Raw genomic sequence first — 19,429 nt, forward strand, 5'->3', positions numbered from 1 at the left:
TCCTTGGTAGAATACATACCTTCTCCTGCCTTTAAGTTATGCAAGCTCGACCCCTCAGAACAAAACCAACCTGATGAAGATTGCCTCAAGATAGAAGTTGCTAGGTAGCTCACAGAATCGCAAGCAGAGTCTACATGTGTCTGTGCACAAAAGAATTGGGTCTTCACTGGATCCTGCCTAGGCTGCTGTCTTCTCCCAGAGATAAAAGGATACTGGTGTCTATAGTTGGAAGACTGGAGAGGAGACGTGTCGGGTGGACTCAGATTCTAGGTTTAGGGAGGAAGGGGGAACCTTATTGCCTCTGGACCTTCTCCTATTATGTAGGTCTGCCACTAAGGTTCTAAGGCAGATCCTCTCTTGGGAGAGCCCTTATATCACTAGCACAGAGCCAAGCCCCTTGCTGTTTTAACTTTCCCCAGCTGCTCTGCATTTTGTGGGTAGACTCAAAAATAATTGTGTCCCTTGATGGTGGTCCCTGTTGCTGAGTGACAGTATTTTCTGAGTTTCTTTTATACCCTCTTCCCCCACCCCCAGTTATGAACTTGTATTGGAATACCCACTGTAAGTTGTTTGCTTGTTCACTGACCAGACCAGAATGATCTCGGGAGTTGGGGCAATCCATCAGGATCCTGTGTTGCCTCACCCCAAAGCCCCTCACTGGGGAGGTGCAGATTTGAGAGCAGGAAGGCAACAGCTGCAAACCATATTTTATTTCTGATCCTCTTCCTAGGCCCTGCAGCTGGGCTAGTGCCAACCCTGTATGACTAAACCAGTGGCTCCCGAAGCCAAGTGATGCTGACTGGCATGGTCCACCCTGCACTGATTTCACCCCTGGTGGAACTAGCCTCTCTACAAAGGATCTGACTCTTCCCTGAGTTTTCCCTAAGGACTCAGAGGTTCTTACAGGGCTATATTCCCCTTCTCAGACACCCACTCAGATTCCTACTGCCTTTATCTCCTCCTCTTGGGAGGAAGCTGGAGGTGTGCCATGACCTTCACTGTCAGATGGTTTGTGAACCGCCCACGGAGACTGGGAGGGGTATTTTTGCAATTTCTCTAATTGTTTCCCTTAGAAGTAGTAAACTCGTAGACAGTCTCTTTTAAAGTCAGAGATGTTTTTGTTCAGACCTGTGTTCTAATCCTGGCTTTATCACTTATTATCATCGCTGGCCCCTTCATTTCAAGGCGGGGAAGTTGATGGTGCTGATATGATGGTAACATTTGAGGGAGGCTCTGAAAATTAATGATAATATTTATTAAGCATCGGTCGTACTACTGGTTTAAGTACCTGTCCTCTTGCATACACACCCATGTATACTTGCACACTTTGTGCTAATTTGTATGCATATTGCCTTTGTAGTGGTGGTGTGGGAATTAACTAGATTTTTGCAAATATTTTTGAAAAGTTTGTTTTTTCCTGACCACTAGAAATGTGTTTTAAGTTAAATTTTTGGAGTAAGGAAAAGCACAGGACAGTAATACAAATCATGTGAGATGATCATTGCTACCATTTCCTCATGTAGTGAATTTTCTAAAAAAAAAAAAAAAATGTTTAAAATTTTATTTCATAGGATCATGCTGTACAAACTCTTTTAATGTGAATAATTTATTATCATGGATCCAGCTGTTTTTCTGTAGAGTAGGAATTCCCAGGTGGCTCAGTGCTAAAGAATACACCTGCCAAGGCAGGAGACACAGGTTCAATGCCTAGGTCAGGAAGATCCCCTGGCGGAGGAAATGGCAACCTATTCCAGTATTTTTTGTCAGGACAATTGCATGGAGGGAAGATCCTGGAGGGCTACTGTCCATGGGATTACAAAGAGTTGAACACGACTGAGCATGATTGTGCACCATTGTAGAGTAGTCTTCTGTTCGGGATATCATAATTATCAAATCTCTTATAGTTGACATTTTGGGTTGTTTGTATTTTTTTGCTCTGAAAAACTCTAGTTGAGCCTTCTTGCTTTGTTATTTTTATACACATTTGTAACTTCTTTTTTAATAAGTTTCTAACAGCAAGTAGGACTAAAAGTAGGAACATTTTTAAAGCTTTGAATCGTTATTAACAAATTTTCTTCCATAAAGGTTTTGCTGTTTTAAATGACCATCAATAGTGGTCCTCTTTCATACCTTATTTAATTGAGCATTAATTTTGTAAAAGATAAACTATTATATATACATGAAAATTTATCTAATTTCTTCTTATGGCTTATTGACTAGTTATTTTATAATTTTAAACATTTTCTGATCATGTTCTTTGCCACTTATGTTTGATTTATGATAACCTGTGACATATAAAGCATATGGAATTTTTTATCATCCTATTAGTTGTAAATATTTATTCACCAGTCATTTGTCTTTTAATTTTTTATGGTGAGGTCTCTTTCTTTCATTTCTTTCTCTTTTCAAAAAAACATAGCAAAGTCCATATATTTTATAGTTAAAGCTTTTAATCTTTTCCTTTATTTTAGCATTTGTGCTAGACATTTCCACATCCCACCCCATCCCTCGCTGGAATCACAAAAATATCCAACTGTATATTCTTTCTAAATTATTAACCTATCTTGAATGTGCTATATCATGAGTATGAGGTCAGTTCAGTTCAGTCGCTCAGTCATGTCTGACTCTTTGAGACCCCATGGACTATAGCATGCCAGGCTTCCCTGCCCTTCATCAACTCCCAGAGCCTACTCAAACTCATGTCCATCACATTAGTGATGCCATCCAACCATCTCATCCTCTGTCATCCCCTTCTCCTCCCACCTTCAATCTTTCCCAGTAGCAGGGTCCTTTCCACTGAGTCGGTTCTTCGCATCAGGTGGCCAAAGTACTGGCGTTTCAGCTTCAGCATCAGTCCTTCCAATGAATATTCAGGACTGATTTCCTTTAGGATGGACTGCTTGGATCCCCTTGCTGTTCAAGGGACTCTCGAGTCTCCTCCAACACCACAGTTCAAAAGCATCAGTTCTTCGGTGCTCAGCTTTATAGTCCAGCTCTCACATCCACACATGACTACTAAAAAAACCATAGCTTTGAGTAGACGAACCTTTGTTGACAAAGTAATATCTCTACTTTTTTTTTTTTTTAGATCAGTGGAACAAAATAGAAAGCCCAGAGATAAATCCACACACATATGGACACCTTATCTTTGACAAAGGAGGCAAGAATTTACAATGGAGTAAAGACAATCTCTTTAACAAGTGGTGCTGGGAAAACTGGTCAACCACTTGTAAAAGAGTGAAACTAGATCACTTTCTAACAGCACACACAAAAATAAACTCAAAATGGATTAAAGATCTAAATGTAAGACCAGAAACTATAAAACTCCTAGAGGAGAACATAGGCAAAACACTCTCTGACATAAATCACAGCAGGATCCTCTATGATCCACCCCCCAGAATTCTGGAAATAAAATCAAAAATAAACAAATGGGATCTAATTAAATTAAAAGCTTCTGTACAACAAAGGAAAATATCTCTGCTTTTTAATATGCTGTCCAGGTTGGTCATAGCTTTTCTTCCAAGGAGCAAGCGTCTTTTAATTTCATGGCGTAGTCACCATCTGGAGTGATTTTGGAGCCCCCCAAAATAAAGTCTGTCACTGTTTCCATTGTTTCCCCATGTATTTGCCATGAAGTGATGGGACCAGATGCCATGATTTTAGTTTTCTGAATGTTGAGTTTTAAGCCAACTATTTCACTCTTCTCTTTCACTTTCATCAAGAGGCTCTTCAGTTCTTCTTAACTTTCTGCCATAATGGTGTCATCTGCGTATCTGAGGCTATTGATACTTCTCCTGGCAGTCTTGATTCCAGCTTGTGCTTCATCCAGCCCAGCATTTCACACGATGTACTTGATATATGTTAAATAAGCAGGGTGACAATATACAGGCTTGACGTACTCCTTTTCCTATTTGGAACCAGTCTGTTGTTCCACGTCCAGTTCTAACTGTTGCTTCTTGACCTGCTCAGTGATTTCTCAGAAGACAGATCAGGTAGTTTGGTATTCCCATCTCTTTCAGAATTTTCCACAGTTTATTGTGATCCACACAGTCAAAGGCTTTGGCATGGTCAATAAAACAGAAATAGATGTTTTTCTGGAACTCTCTTTTTCGATGATCCAGCAGATGTTGGCAATTTGATCTCTTGGTTCCTCTGCCTTTTCTAAATCCAGCTTGAACATCTGGAAATTCATGGTACTGTTGAAGCCTGGCTTGGAGAATTTTGAGCATTACTTTGCTAGTGTGTGAGATGAATGCAATTGTGCAGTAGTTTGAGCATTCTTTGGCGTTGCCTTTCTTTGGGTTTGGAATGAAACCTGACCTTTTCCAGTCCTGTGATCACTGCTGAGTTTTCCAGGTTAGCTGGCATATTGACTGTAGCACTTTCACAGCATCATCTTTTAGGATTTGAAATAGCTCAACTGGAATTCCATCACCTCCACTGGCTTTGTTCATAGTAATGCTTCCTAAAGCCCGCTTGACTTTGCATACCAGGATATCTGCCTTTAGGTGAGTGATCACACCATCATGGTTATCTAGGTCATGATGATCTTTTTTGTATAGTTCTTCTGTGTATTCTTGCCACCTCTTCTTAATATCTTCTGCTTCTGTTAGGTCCATATCATTTCTGTCCTTTATTGTGCTCATCTTTGCATGAAATGAGGTAGGAATTATTATTTTAATAGGCATGATAACTATTTCTTTAAAAACTTAAAAAAACATAAAAACTTATTAAAACCAATCAAAATATTTTGAATGCATAGATACACATTAAAAATAGCAAAACCCAAGCCTCCAGACGGAAATATATTTCAGGGAATATTAAAAAAAAAAATGGTGCTTAGTAATGAGAAGATACTACTCTGGCAATTTTAGTTAATTCTAAATAGCTGAAGTGCCATATTTAAATTCTATATTAACCTTTTTGTGTTACTCACTGAGGTGGCTACTAGGAGTTCACTTTAACTTCTTTTTCTCTGGATATGTTTTTTCTGTCACAATCTCTGTTTTTGGAGCAGCCTGACCTTCTGGATGGTATCTCTCTGCAGAGAAAACTTGTGGATCTTTCCAATTTCTGTGGATCCTTCCAGTCTTCTGATAGCTCTGTTTTAGCTTCCATCTCTTTAGTTTACGAGTGATTTATCTAGTCTTTTAAAAAACTCTGATTTTCCAATAGCCCTGCCTATTTTGAAACAGTGATGTAGGTTGACCGCAGGTAAAATATCACAAAATCACTGATGACTTGGAAAAATCAGATGTATTCAGAGGAAGAGGACTGATTCTTTGTACCTCCTGTTTCAGGAAAAGATGAAAGGGAAGAACAAGCTGGTGCCTCGCCTGCTGGGGATCACCAAAGACTCAGTGATGCGTGTGGATGAAAAGACCAAGGAAGTGTTGCAGGAGTGGCCACTGACCACGGTCAAGCGCTGGGCAGCCTCACCCAAGAGCTTCACACTGGTAGGGACTGGCTGAGGGCAGTGAGTGGGCTAGCATATTCTGGGTGATACCATGGGGTAGGGGAAACAATACAAGCCCATTGGGCTTCCCTGGCCTTGGAGAGGGACAGATGGTGGGGGTCCCTAGGGCAGGGAATGGGGGTAGTCACTGGTCTATAAGTGAGGGAGATGTCTGAGAGCTGGGTCTCCTTAGCCACCTCTTTCTCTCTGGTCCTCTAAGGCTGTCTGAGTTCCTTAATTAGAAAGAGCCAGTCAAGGATGATTCTCTCTCTTCTGTGGTTCTGATGCCATCCCCAGTATACCCTAAAAAGCAATTTGATGATGCTGTGAGGCCGTACGGATGCTTCTCATCTCTAGTTTTAGAAGTTTCTAAATGAGCTCTTAAGAATTGTGACATCTTGCCAAGCTGTGTTTTCCCAGCCTGCCTATGAAGAGAACGTGCTATCCAGTGGAAATAGCACAGACTGTGGGGTAGTGTTCGAAATCAGCTTTCCTTCCCAGTTCTATGCTTTGCTCAAGTTACTTCTCCTCTCTGAGCTTTAATGTCCTTGGTTGTGAAATGGGAGTAGTAATACCTGTTTCTCAGAGTTACCAGAGTCAAATGAAACGATGAGAACAAAATGCTCAATGTGAAAATACACTGAATGTAGGGAGGATGTGTGTTTGTTCCAGACCTTTAAACTTCTGAATTCTTCCTCCCAACCTCAGTATCTGCTTTCAGCAGAGTATCCCGTGTGGCCCTCACTATAGCCAGCCACACTGATATACAAAAATCAGTAGTGCAATTATTTTGTAGTGTGTATTGAGCCATAAGAGAATCAGAAAGTGTTGAAATTTATCAGTTTCTTCAGAACTCCTAAACTGTACTATTCTCCAGCTCTCATGAACACTTGAAATATCTGTATCTAGGCAAAATCTTACATCAGGGCATCAGAAAAAAAAAGGTATCAAGAAGGGGCCTTGGAGGGAATATTAGTTATCTAATTTGAGCATTGATTGATATACTCTTGCCAGTTGGGAGGAATCTTCAGAAAACATACCTTCCTTCCACTTAGGTCTACTTACCTGCCATGCTTTTTGAGTGTAATTGTTCAAGTATTTCTTCTGTATATTGTACATTGACCACTACATGAGATGGTATTACTTCTGCTTCAACCATATAGTAAGATTGAAGAAAATGCATGAGGTGAAGGATATAATTTACTTCTGTTTTTATCCATCTCATTGCTCTTTCTCATGCTAAAGTTCCCAGTTTTCTTTTGTTTTCATTTTCTTTGTGTTCAGAGAGTTTTTCTTAAGCCATTCTTTAAAGGTAAATCTGCTAGCAACAAATTCTTTAGTTTTCCTTTAGCTGACTGAGACTCTTCTTATTTTCCCTTCATTCATGAAGATTAATTTTGCCAGATACAGAATTTGAGATTCTCAGTTCTTTTAGTGCCTGAAAAATGTCATTCCGCTTCTCTCTGGCCTCTGCCGTTTCAGCATAGAAACTTTCTGTCATCGTGTTGGTGTTCCTTTATAGGTAACATGCTGCTTTTCTATGAATGTTTTGAAGATTGTCTTTCTCTAGTTTTCATAAGTTCTTGGTGTGGATTACTTAGGCTTATTCTGTTGTAGGGTTTGCTTAGCTTCTTGAATTTGCAGGCTTATGTCATTCACTGATTTTTATAAGTTTTCAATCATTGTTTCTTGATATATATATGTATATATTTTGGTCCAACAGTAGGAGGCTCTACTCTCCTTCTGTGTTTCTAATGGTATGGATATTAGGTCTTTTTTAAATTGTCCTACAGATCCCTAAAGCTGTGTTTTGTTTTGCCTGTTTTCTGTTGGTTCAATTGACTAAATTTTATCAATCTATTTTCAAGCTGACTGGTTCTTTTCTTTGTCATTTCCACAGTACTATTTTATCTATCCCATGAGTTTTTTACTTAGATTATAGCATTTTTTTATTCGCAAATTTCAGTCTGGTTCTTTTTTATGACTTAAATTTCTTTGTTAATCCCCTTGTTTTCATTTCTTTCAGGAGATTTTGTAATTGTTGAAACATTTTTTATGATTCAAAATTTAAAAATTCTTACCAGATAATTCTAACATCTGATTCATTTTAGTATTGGCATCAGTTGATTATCGTTTTTTTTTTCCTTCTTACATGGTATTCATCCTGGTTCTTGACATGAGTAGTGATTTTTAGTTATATCCTAGATGCTTTGGATTTTGTATTAGGAAACTCCCGATCTTCTTTAAACCTCTGTTTTCGTAGACAGTCACCTTGTTTAGGTTTAGTGTATAGTCCAGTGTTCTGGCATACTTCTGTGGAATTGAGTTGCAATGGAAATTTATTTTCTGAGCCCTGGCAATGTTCTGGGCTGCCTTGTTCTTCTGACATTGCTGGGGTTCCTGCTCAAAGCCTGCTAGTGCTGTCTATGAGGGAAGAAAGTACTTCCTGTGGCCACCTACTATTAACAGGTGACCTTTCTTAGGAACACAGAAGGTGAGTGGAGGGAGGGAGACACAGGGCTTCGCTGTGGCCACTGCTGCAGAGCGATCAGACCACCTGCCTGCCTGGGTTGTGGAGAAGGGCCTGGGATGGCCAGGCTTTCACTGCTTTGCAGCTGCCCATGAGCAACTCAGTTTGAAGCTACTTGAGGCTCCCAATTAGGTCTTTGTTGGGCTTCCCATCTCCTGGTCCCTTGTCCAGAGAGAACAGACTTTCATAAACTTCCTGTTGGAGGTTCCAAGTTTCAGGCCTCTCCAGCACCCAGCCTTGGAAATGTGGGATATAAAATAAAACTCGAGAACTCATCAGATTGTGGTCGCTCGAGTACTGAGGTCACCAGTCAATACAACTTTCCAGCTTTCAGAGCCCTTCCATTGTTGATTGAATACATTTTAGGGTGTTGTATTTAGGGGAGATGAGCAAGAACAAGTGAATCTATACCAGAACTTGTTCCAAGATTGGACCCCCTCACCTTTGAAACTGGTGATGTGACTGTATTTTTTCTAACGTGGGTTTCCCCCCCGCCTAGGATTTTGGGGAGTATCAGGAAAGCTACTACTCCGTACAGACCACTGAAGGAGAGCAAATATCCCAGCTGATTGCAGGCTACATTGACATCATCCTCAAAAAGGTATTTCATACTGTGCAGATTAGACAGCACTTCTTTATTAAAAAGTCTCAGTTTAGATGATGTAGCTACCTGGAAAATAAAAACACTCATGTAAAGTACTTGATGCACTAATGGAATCTTTGACATTAAGATTTCTTGAGTGTGCAGTCTTTGACCACATATCCATTTCTAATTTTGCTGCAGCTCACATTTGTGTCATTGACTGCCAGGTAGTGAGCACTAGTGTATCATTCAGCTAATGAATGAGCCTAGCTCACCTGTGAGCGTCTTCCTCTCTAGGTAGTTGTTACATTTTCCTCTCTAGAAACTGGGTTGAGGGCCTAAAGATTTTCTTTCTTTTTTTTTCTTTCTCTCTCATCCAGTTTTAACAAGGGGGAGGGTGTTATATACCATAGTGGTACACAAAATAACCTTTCCTAAGGTTTCAAGGTACCACCCACTGAAATAGCCAAGTTCTAGTAGAGTATTAGTATCTTAATTTTAACTGTATGAAACTGTCTGTGCAATAATATATACAAAAGGCATTTAATATATATATTAAATATCACATTCTTTTTCATTGTAACTATTGATTTTATTCACCTATCACTTATTAAATATCCCATACAAGAAATTTGGGGTAAACCTTAATGTATCTGCTTATGTGGCTCATTTTAAAAGGCCTCTTTAAAAGGAGCTTGTGTCAAGACCTGCTAACTTTCATGTTTGTCTTGTTTTACCTCAGAAACAAAGTAAAGATAGATTTGGACTGGAGGGCGATGAGGAGTCGACTATGTTAGAAGAGTCCGTTTCCCCTAAAAAGTAAGTGTATTTAAGATCAGGGATAACTGCCTTCTCCCAGCATGGGCAGGTTTCCTAGGCTAACTCTGGGCCGGTTGCCCTGAAGTCCTTCACGTGGAGGAGGTGATAATGGATGAGACAGATGAGTCTTGCTTCTCAAAGTGTGGTTCCCCAGACCATTGTCGTCACTGTTGAGGGTGTCCTGTTGGGGTGAGGGCGGCTGGGGGTTTCAGGGAGACACGGAAGACCATGTGGGGCTTAATTCCACCTTTAGACATGGTAAGCCTTCATGTCCTGTTTTGAATTTCTGATTGATTTCTCATAAGCTACATCATTATTATCAAAGCCTGGAGAGTGAGTTCAGTTCTGTATCTTTTGGGCTAGGGACCTAGCCAGTAGGGGAATTTTTGTTTATGAGACGCTTGTTACTGCCATGCTTGATACACATGTCATGAGGTAGCAAAGGGAAGTGGTAAAAACATGGACTCTGGAGCCAGAGTTAGTGGGTTTCAGTCTGGAGTCTGTTTTCCAATGTGTGGCCTTGAGGGCATTATGAGTTTTCTCTGTCGCCTTCATCTCATCTATAAAATGAGAATAATGATTGATAGTACTACCTCATAAGTTGATTTTGATGCTTGAGTTCTTAATAATGCTTATAAAACAAATAAAGCACATTAAGCCATCTCTAGGACATAATACATATTTGCTATTTTTATCATTATTTTAAATTTAGAGCAGTTTCAATTTAGCCCTATTTTGTGAATGAGGAAACTGAGATTTATTAAAATTTAGGAATAGGCAAGACTTGTTGAGAAGCCTGTTCACCCACTCCCTTCATGTTCATAGAACACTGTAGTGACAATTTTTCTTGTCTATACTGAGTGTCTCCATCTTGCTGTCTTGCTTGATCCCAGCAACATCCCCCGTGGAAGAGGTAGGCTAGATCTGGTCATCCTCAGACCATGGATGAGGAATCTGAAGCTCCTGGAGTTTAGCTGAGATGCACACCTGGGCCGAGCCAGGACTCGATTCAGGTCTGTGACATCTCCTCTAGGGCGCTGTCCTGGGGCAGCATCTTGAACTTGGCCAGGCGTAGTCACTATTTCCCTACCTGGGCTGCTGTGTACCAGTTTCCCATAGTTTGCGTCATAATCCCCTAGGAAGTGGTTCTCTATTTGTCCCCTATTAGTATACAACTTGGAGCCAAATTTGATGTACTGCAGTGGCAGCCCACTCCAGGACTCTTGCCTGGCAAATCCCATGGATGGAGGAGCCTGGTGGGCTGCAGTCCATGGGGTCACTAGGAGTTGGATACGACTGAGCGACTTCACTTTCACTTTTCACTTCCATGCATTGGAGAAGGAAATGGCAACCCACTCCAGTATTCTTGCCTGGAGAATCCCAGGGATGGGGGAGCCTGGTGGGCTGCCGTCTGTGGGGTCTCACAGAGTCGGACACGACCGAAGCAATTTAGCAGCAGCAGCAGCATTTCAAGTACCGTTTGGTACCCTCTGGCAAAAGACTTGAATTTCTTGGAGTTATTAATGACCATCAGATGAATGTTACTAAGCTAGTGCTTCCTAATAGGGTCAGCTGTGCACTTCACAGAATTCCATTGCACTTGAACTTCTCCTAGGAGAAGCTCAGTAAGTGTCTGTGCCCTGAGTGCTGGGACCCTCCCCTGCCTGGCGCCGCTGCATCCCCTCCCCACTGCAAAGGGCATCACAGTCCAGGGAGATCCTCATCACAAGATCTTTGACTTCTCCCTGTATGAGACATTGGCTGAGATCTTGGAATGCAGCTGAGCTCTGAGAGAAGCCTTAGATGTACCCTCTCTAGTGCCAGTTCCTCTGCAGATGTTAATGTCACTCCATGGATACCTGTCGATTGGTACCCTAACTTAACTCACAACCTTTGCCCTGGGCAACAGGAAGTGAACTGTGATGGTTCCAGAATCCTGGGACAGAGGCTCCTGTGCCTTAATACAGCTACTCACCAACACTGCCCTACTCCCTCCCCACCCCCCAACACAGACTCTCCCACATTCAATGTGGGTTTGTCCTCTGGATTATCAGATTCTTACGCTCATGTGCTCAAAGTCCTTTGCGCTCACCTCTCATTCCAGGAAAATATCAAGAGGTAAAAACTTGAAAATTTTTTTTACTAGATGCCCTGGGAGTCTTCCCAGACTTAAGTTGAAATCATCTGGACGAGGTACCAAGGTCAGCCAGTCATCAAGGCTCCACACGTGTTGAAACATCCTCTGTGGTCAGTGGCTTTCCACCTGGGGAAAGAGAGCTAAGCTGAGGGAGATGTGAAGTTCATTTCCACATTTCTTCCTTCAGACTATGGATTACTGATCTCTGTCCCCAGGGCTTAGAATAGAACCTGGCATGCAGTAGGTTTGTGTTGAATGAATGCTATTTCAGGTAGAATTTACCAAATACTACATCACTGTATCCAGATCATTCACTTAGGCCTAGAACATCATTGTTTTCTGTGTCTTTCTGAACAGCTAATAGCATGCCAGTAATTAATTACAGTACTGATTATATAAAAAGATTCATTCATCTCAGGGTTTTGCTGAGCATTTTAGTGCTGTTAACCTCATTCATGATTCTGTCTCTATTTGCCTCTTTTAAACTGGTTGTCGTAACATGAAGCACGAACATTGCTGACACCTGTGGTATCAGGTGACATGACACTCCACGTGAGCGGCCACCTCGCAGTGACCAAAGCGTCTGTTCCCCACAGGTCCACCATCCTGCAGCAGCAGTTCAATCGCACCGGGAAGGTGGAGCACGGTTCGGTGGCGCTGCCAGCTGTAATGCGCTCTGGCTCCAGCGGGCCTGAGACCTTCAATGTTGGCAGCATGCCCTCACCACAGCAGCAGGTCATGGTTGGGCAGATGCACCGCGGCCACATGCCCCCACTGGTGAGGCTCCCGGGGGCCTTGCCCTGCCCATCACGAGCCTGCCCCTGGTGTCCAGGGAGCAATACCAGCCTGCTGATGGGTTGTGTGTATTATCCCCACTCTTGCTACTTCCTGTCTGCATCCTGGCTCTTCAGCTGTGAGGTCCCAAATGCCCAATTCCCAGTGTGTTTTCTTTTAAATGGGTGGCTCTGGCAGTGCTCTGTCTAGGACTACAGGTTTCCTCAAGGGCTGGACAAGAGCCAGTGGCCTCTCCACGTGGTGTGTGAGTGAGGGCTAGGACCCTGCTTGCCCACTTGTTCATCAGCCCAGTACCCCTCAGAGAGGCTCAGAAGCAGTCCAAGTCTGTTCCACTCCATACATCCCCCGAGCACAGCATTGGTTTCTTGCACTGTGCTCGTCTGACTGGGTCTCTGTGGAATCTCATGCTTTGGGACAAGAACTTTTTGAAAGCAGAAGAGCCTGAAAGCCCAGAAGTGATTTGACTAAAGAAGCATGTTGACTGTATTGTAGGTTTGGGTAAAATCTTTATTTACTTACCAAGAATTCAGATGTAACACCCACATGATTCCTGTGCAGGGGAACTTCTGTTCTGAATACTCAAGGGTTGGATCCCCTGAGCTCCCAGCAGGGGACTCTTTCTGAGCCTTCTTGTCAGCTAATTACACACTCTACACTCTGCTGATTATAATCACTCTATTGCAAACACCCCTATTTAGTATTCTATTCATGTATTACAATACCTATTTCCAGCCCCAGTTGAAATAGAAGGTGGTTCAGGCAATTTGTTGAGAGATACTCTGGACCATTGTGTCTTGATCCCAGATCCAATTCCCTTGCTTACATAGAGGCTCTGTTGCCAGGCCAGGAGCATGATGTGACCCCTGTATTACCTACCTTTGCAGACCTCAGCCCAGCAGGCCCTCATGGGGACCATCAACACGAGCATGCACGCTGTCCAGCAGGCCCAGGACGACCTCAGCGAGCTCGACTCCCTGCCACCTCTTGGCCAGGATATGGTGAGAGTCGTTTAGCACTTGATTTACTTTTTAAAAATATTTATTTATTTGGCTGTGCCAGTCTTAATTGCAGCACATGGGATCTTTAGTTGTGGCTTGTGGGATCTGCTTCCTGACCAGGGATTGGACCGAGGCCCCCAGCCTTGGGAGGATGGAGTCTTAGCCACTAGACCACCAGGGAAGTTGAGCATTTTTATTTGATGTCTCTGCCCTCACAGAAAATGGGATTCTGCACTCCGGCTGGATTCAGTGAGGTGAATCTCTGTCTCCAGCTGGGTGAGGTCCCAATCCATTTATTTTTTAAGAGATGGAGTCCCTGTCTTTAAGCTGCACCCAAGGAAGAGGGTACTAGTGGTAAAGAACCCACCTGCAATGCAGGAGACATAAAAGATACTGATTTGATCCCTGTGTTGGGAAGATCTCCACTCCAGTATTCTTGCCTAGAGAATCCCATGGACGGAGGAGCCTGGAGGGCTATAGTCCATAGGGTCACAAAGAGTTGGACATGACTGAAGCAATTTAGCACTTAGCACAGGAAGAAAGAATCATAAAATGCCACAGGCTATTGGCAGTACCCCTTTAGGCTAAGAACTTAAACTCAAGTGGGGCCCAAATTCCAGCCCCACGGCTCAGTGGCTGTGTCATTCTGGGCAACTTACTCTCTCTAAGGTCCACTTTGTTATCCCTGAGAAAGGCTGTTGTGAGGGTTGACAATACAATCACGAAAAAAGTTCTTCCCTTGTGTGCGGGCTTCCCTTGTGGCTCAGCTGGTAAAGAATCTGCCTGCAATGTGGGAGACCTGGATTTGATCCCTGGGTTGGAAAGATCCCCTGGAGAAGGGAGCAGCTACTCACTCCAGTTTTCTGGCCTGGAGAATTCCATGGACTCTGTAGTCTCTGTACTATTCTTACTGTATAGTGCATGGGGTCACAAAGAGTCAGACTGAGCACCTTTCACTTTCACTTCACAAAGTTCTTAGCCCCGCACCTAACACAGTGCAAGCCCAGTGAGTATTAGCTGGATTTGTTGCAAACCTCAGAGTCATCCAGAGGTTAAAAATGGGCCCCTCCTCCATTTTTTCTGACTCAGTTGGTCTGGGGTGGGGCCGGAGAATTTGCATTTCCAGCAGGTTCGCAGGTGCTACTGCTTTTCTGGGAACCATGCTTTGTGAACTGCTGGGTTCCTACTACTGAACTTTTCAATGAGGCAGGGCGATTAACTGCCTTCCCATAGCTGCCATTGCATGAAATCATCTAGTCCCTTGCTGTTTAAATTGTGATCCCCAGGCCAGCAGCATTGGCAGCACTTAGGATCGTGTGAGAGGTACAGAATCTTAAGCCTTACTCCACCCTTCTGAATCAGAATCTACATTTTAGTTCCCAGCTGTTTTGTGTCCACAGGGAAGTTTGCCAAGCACCGGCTACCTTTGTCATTCTCTGTCCTGCTTTGCACATTAGAATCACCTGAAAGGCTTAAAGGACAAAGCCTAGGGCCCAGGTTAGACCAAGCAGATCAGTGTTGCTGGAGGTGGGGCCTGGGTTTCCATAGCATTTCATCTCTCTTTGTGATTCTAATATGCAGCCAGGGTTGGAAACCATGGCTATAGTACTGCCTGGACATCATAGGGGCAGAACCAAGACACAGTTTGTAGCCTCATCTCATCCAGCCAGGACAGCTGCCTCCAAGTTCTCTCTGCTCAGTGTGTTTTTCACTTGTGTACCTGTAAACCTGAAGGGTGTAGCATCCTCAAAGCTGTTTCTCTCAAGTCTCTGAAGTTATTAAGTATTTTGCTTTCAGGAACTTGAAACTAAAAATGCATATGGCAGCCTCCCATATCCAGCACAGCTGGGAGAAGGAGTTTTTAAGTATCTGGACTTGATATTCTTGCTTCACCAATTTTCAAAGAATTAATATATAAAATATTTTAATGCTAGACATACTCTGAACCAAGATTAATATTTGGGGACTATCTGGGGAAGGAGACCAGAACCATCTATTACCATGGGATCACCATTGCCAGTGTAAGCACTCATTGGCTAAGACCAGAAATGGCCAAAAGCAGAATTTGCTAAGAGTCACATGAGCATAAAGTATAAGAACTAGAAAGGTTTCAAAAGACCACTGAGTTTCTACAGTAGAAGAAATTTAGGCACAGGAACTGGGTGAAGTTTGCTCAACGTCATATCACATATTATGGATCCAGAGCAGGGGTCTTGAAGACCACCCCTCAAAATCCTGCTGGGAAAGGTGCACATCAGCATGATATTCATGTCATAAAAGACAGTTGCTATGCTGAGAGAAGACTCAGCTAAAATACCCTGATTCTCACTCCATTCTCTAAAACAATGAAGATGAAAATTAGCAACAGTTGTTGGTGCCAGAGGGTTTCCCAGGTGACTCGGTGGTAATAAATCTGCCTGCTACTGCAGGAGACACAGGAGATGCAGTTCAATCCCTGAGTTGGAAGGATCCCATTGAGTAGGAAGTGGCAACCCACTCCGGTCTTCTTGCCTGGGAAATCCCACGGATAGTGGAGCCTGGAGGGCTATAGCCTGTAGGGTCCGAAGGAGTCAGACATGACTGAGCATGCACGTTGGTGCCACTGTGCAGTATTATTATAAGATACTACTTATCTCCATTTTTTTAAACTGAATTTACCTACGTAAAACCACAGAGAGATTTTGTCTCCAAAATCTTAAAGAAAAGGTAACCCGAGTAAGAAGCATTGAGAATTTTCTTTCCATGTGGCATGAATGAATGAGCAAGAGGCCTGTTAAGGACATTGTTGAAGATGATGTAAGGGTCTCATGGGTGCCGGCCCAGTGAGAGGAGTGTGGTCAGAATGCTGGTCTCGTTTCATGGCACGGCTTCTCTGGTTTCCTGGGTAACCCTGCTCAGCGACTGTGTCATGCGGTTATCTGGTTTTGCAGGCGTCTAGGGTGTGGGTTCAGAATAAAGTGGACGAGTCCAAACACGAAATCCACTCTCAAGTCGATGCCATCACAGCTGGAACCGCGTCCGTTGTTAACCTCACAGCCGGTGAGTCCCTGAGGGATCTGTGGTGTATTGTGGTTTTGTTCAAAAAAAAAAACAAGAGAGAAGTTCTTATTCTTTGATTGAAGCAACAGATTTTTCCTATTCGGAGAGAAGAGTCTATTTTTAGGCCCTCACAATGCTTCAAGCATTTTCTCCCCCTGACCCGGGAGAAATGTGGGGAGCCTCTCTTGCCTTTGTGACTTTATCATGCACCCTCAGTGAAAAGCAGTTACTCAGCTCATTGTCCATCAAGCTGCTGGACATACTTCTAAGTTTACTGAGGCCAGTTTCTGCCTTCTGGGAGCTTACAGTCTCAAAGTGGTTTTGTATGGCTGGCCGTCATGGGTGCCTTCCTCTGTCTTGTCTAGCTGTGGTCTTCTCTGGATTGCATGGCCCTCAGCCTTGCATTGTCAAGTGAGAGCCAGGGACGATCTTGGCATCACCAAGCAGGCTTGCAGTGTTTCAGGGACAGAGCTGACCTCTCCAAGCTGCTGACCTTGGAGAGGCCTTCTGCAAAGGACCATGAGATGCTAGCTTTAAAGGTGTTCATGCTCAGAATCTCAAAGTGTGAGACCTCGGGGTGAAAGGACCCCGTGAGGAGCAGCCTTGGAGATGGGGAGACGAGACGTCTGACTCTTGCAGGATGTCGCAAGGGGGCGGGGTCTGCTGCCAGTGTCACCACCTGTCGTGTGTTACCCTGGGCTCCCCGCAGCCTTCACTGCCCTGCTCTGATGGTGTCAGTCCTTCTCTGTCCCAGGTGATCCTGCGGACACCGACTACACTGCCGTGGGATGCGCCATCACCACCATTTCTTCCAACCTGACGGAGATGTCCAAGGGCGTGAAGCTGCTGGCTGCCCTCATGGATGACGAGGTGGGCAGCGGGGAGGACTTGCTCAGAGCCGCGAGGACCCTCGCCGGGGCTGTGTCAGATCTGCTGAAAGCTGTGCAGCCGACTTCTGGAGAGGTGAGCTTTGGGGTGAGCAGTCACTCAAGGTTCTTTTGTTTAACTTTTTATTTTGTGTTGGGGCATAGACAATTAACAATGTTGTGGTAGTTTCCAGTGGACAGTGAGGGCACTCAGCCATGTATATACATGGACCCATTCTCCCCTAAAGTCACTCAAGCTCTGATGAGGTAGATGCAGCCTTTGGGACCCACGGGACTCTTGCTGCCCTAGGTGCTCCTTCCATCCCAGTGGCTCACGTTACCACACTGCAAGGTTTGGGGTTGCTGAACTGTGTGCAGAAGCTATGGTGCAACCTTTGATACTGGCTAAGCATTACTCGGAGTACGTCAAGGCTGTATATTGCCACCCTGCTTATTTAACTTATATGCAGAGTACATCATGAAAACGCTGGGCTGGAAGCAGCACAAGCTGGAATCAAGATTGCCAGGAGAAATATCAATAAGCTCAGAGATGCAGATGACACCATCGTTATGGCAGAAAGTGAAGAGGAACTAAAGACCCTCTTGATGAAAGTGAAAGAGGAGAGTGAAAAAGTTGGCTTAAAGCTCAACATTCAGAAAACTAAGATCATGGCATCTGGTCCCATCACTTCATGGCAGATAGATGGGGAAACAGTGGAAACAGTGTCAGACTTTATTTTTGGGGAGCTCCAAAATCACTGCAGATGGTGATTGCAGCCATGAAATTAAAAGACACTTAATCCTTGGAAGGAAAAGTTATGACCAACCTAGATAGCATATTAAAAAGCAGAGACATTACTTTGCCAACAATGTTCCGTCTAGTCAAGGCTATGGTTTTTCCTGTGGTCATGTATGAATGTGAGAGTTGGACTGTGAAGAAAGCTGAGCACCAAACTGATGCTTGTGAACTGTGGTGTTGGAGAAGACTCTTGAGAGTCCCTTGGACTGCAAGGAGGTCCAACCCATCCATCCTAAAGGAGACCACTCCTGGGTGTTCACTGGAAGGACTGATGCTGAGGCTGAAACTCCAATACTTTGGCCACCTCATGCAAAGAAATGACTCATTAAAAAAGACCCTGATGCTGGGAGGGATTGGGGGCAGGAGGAGAAGGGGACGACCGAGGATGAGATGGCTGGCTGGCATCACGGACTCGATGCACATGCTACTGCTGCTAAGTCGCTTCAGTCGTGTCCGACTCTGTGTGACCCCGTAGACAGCAGCCCACCAGGCTCCCTCATCCCTGGGATTCTCCAGGCAAGAACACTGGAGTGAGTTGCCATTTCCTTCTCCAGTGCATGAAAGTGAAAAGTGAAAGTGAAGTCGCTCAGTCGTGTCCGACTCTTCACCATGAGTTTGGGTGAATTCCAGGAGTTGGTGATGGACAGGGAGGCCTGGCGTGCGGAGATTCATGGAGTCGCAAAGAGCCGGACACGACCCGAACTGAAGCATTAATCTGCTGACAAAGGTCCATATAGTTAAGACTATGGTCTTCCTGATAGTCACATGCAGTGAGAGCTGGACTGTAAAGAAGGCAGAGCACCAAAGAATCGATGCTTTCCAACTGTGGTGCTGGGGAAGACTCCTGAAGGTCTCCTGGACAGCAGGGAGATCAAACCAGTCAATCTTAAGGGAGATCAACCCTGAATACTGGTTGGAAGGACTGATGCTGAAGCAAAAGCTCCAGTATTTTGGTCATCTGATGTGAACAGCCAACTCAGTGGAAAGTCCCTGATGCTGGCAAAGATTGAGGGCAGAAGGAGAAGAGGGTGTCAAAGGATGAGATGGCTGGATGGTATCACCAATGCAATGGATGTGAACTTGAGCAAACTCTGGAAGATGATGAGGGACAGGGAAGCTTGGCATGCCGCAGTACATGGGGTCGCAAAGAGTTGGACGTGACTGAGCGACTGAACAACCAACAAGCTCTTGGAATGAAGCCTCCCTTCCCCCACCCAAGGCTTCTTGATTAGATGCAACCTGAGAAACTAGCACACACATTACCAATACACGTGTAAAGGGAATACAAGTCTGTACTCCAATTTCCTACCAATTGAATGAGGCTTGTCAATTGATCATTTCAAATCTATTCCGACATTGCTGGTTTTGAGCCATCAACCAGTTTCTTGCACGGATTCCACAAGGACGT

At 44.0% G+C, this 19,429-nt stretch overlaps 1 protein-coding gene across 3 annotated transcripts in view; it reads left to right on the forward strand.

The window, feature by feature from the left end:
* The window catches only part of TLN2 (talin 2), a 498,389-nt gene that overhangs the window by 322,817 nt on the left and 156,143 nt on the right, over positions 1–19,429 (forward strand). For all 3 annotated transcript variants that reach the window (XM_018054292.1, XM_018054294.1, XM_018054293.1), the window contains exons 12-18: positions 5,301–5,456; positions 8,485–8,586; positions 9,311–9,387; positions 12,121–12,301; positions 13,204–13,317; positions 16,248–16,356; positions 17,111–17,319. In XM_018054292.1, coding sequence (XP_017909781.1) covers positions 5,301–5,456; positions 8,485–8,586; positions 9,311–9,387; positions 12,121–12,301; positions 13,204–13,317; positions 16,248–16,356; positions 17,111–17,319 — 948 coding nt within the window. The remainder of the gene's footprint in view (positions 1–5,300; positions 5,457–8,484; positions 8,587–9,310; positions 9,388–12,120; positions 12,302–13,203; positions 13,318–16,247; positions 16,357–17,110; positions 17,320–19,429) is intronic.

Source organism: Capra hircus, chromosome 10, assembly GCF_001704415.2.
Source record: "Capra hircus breed San Clemente chromosome 10, ASM170441v1, whole genome shotgun sequence".
Taxonomy (NCBI): domain Eukaryota; kingdom Metazoa; phylum Chordata; class Mammalia; order Artiodactyla; family Bovidae; genus Capra; species Capra hircus.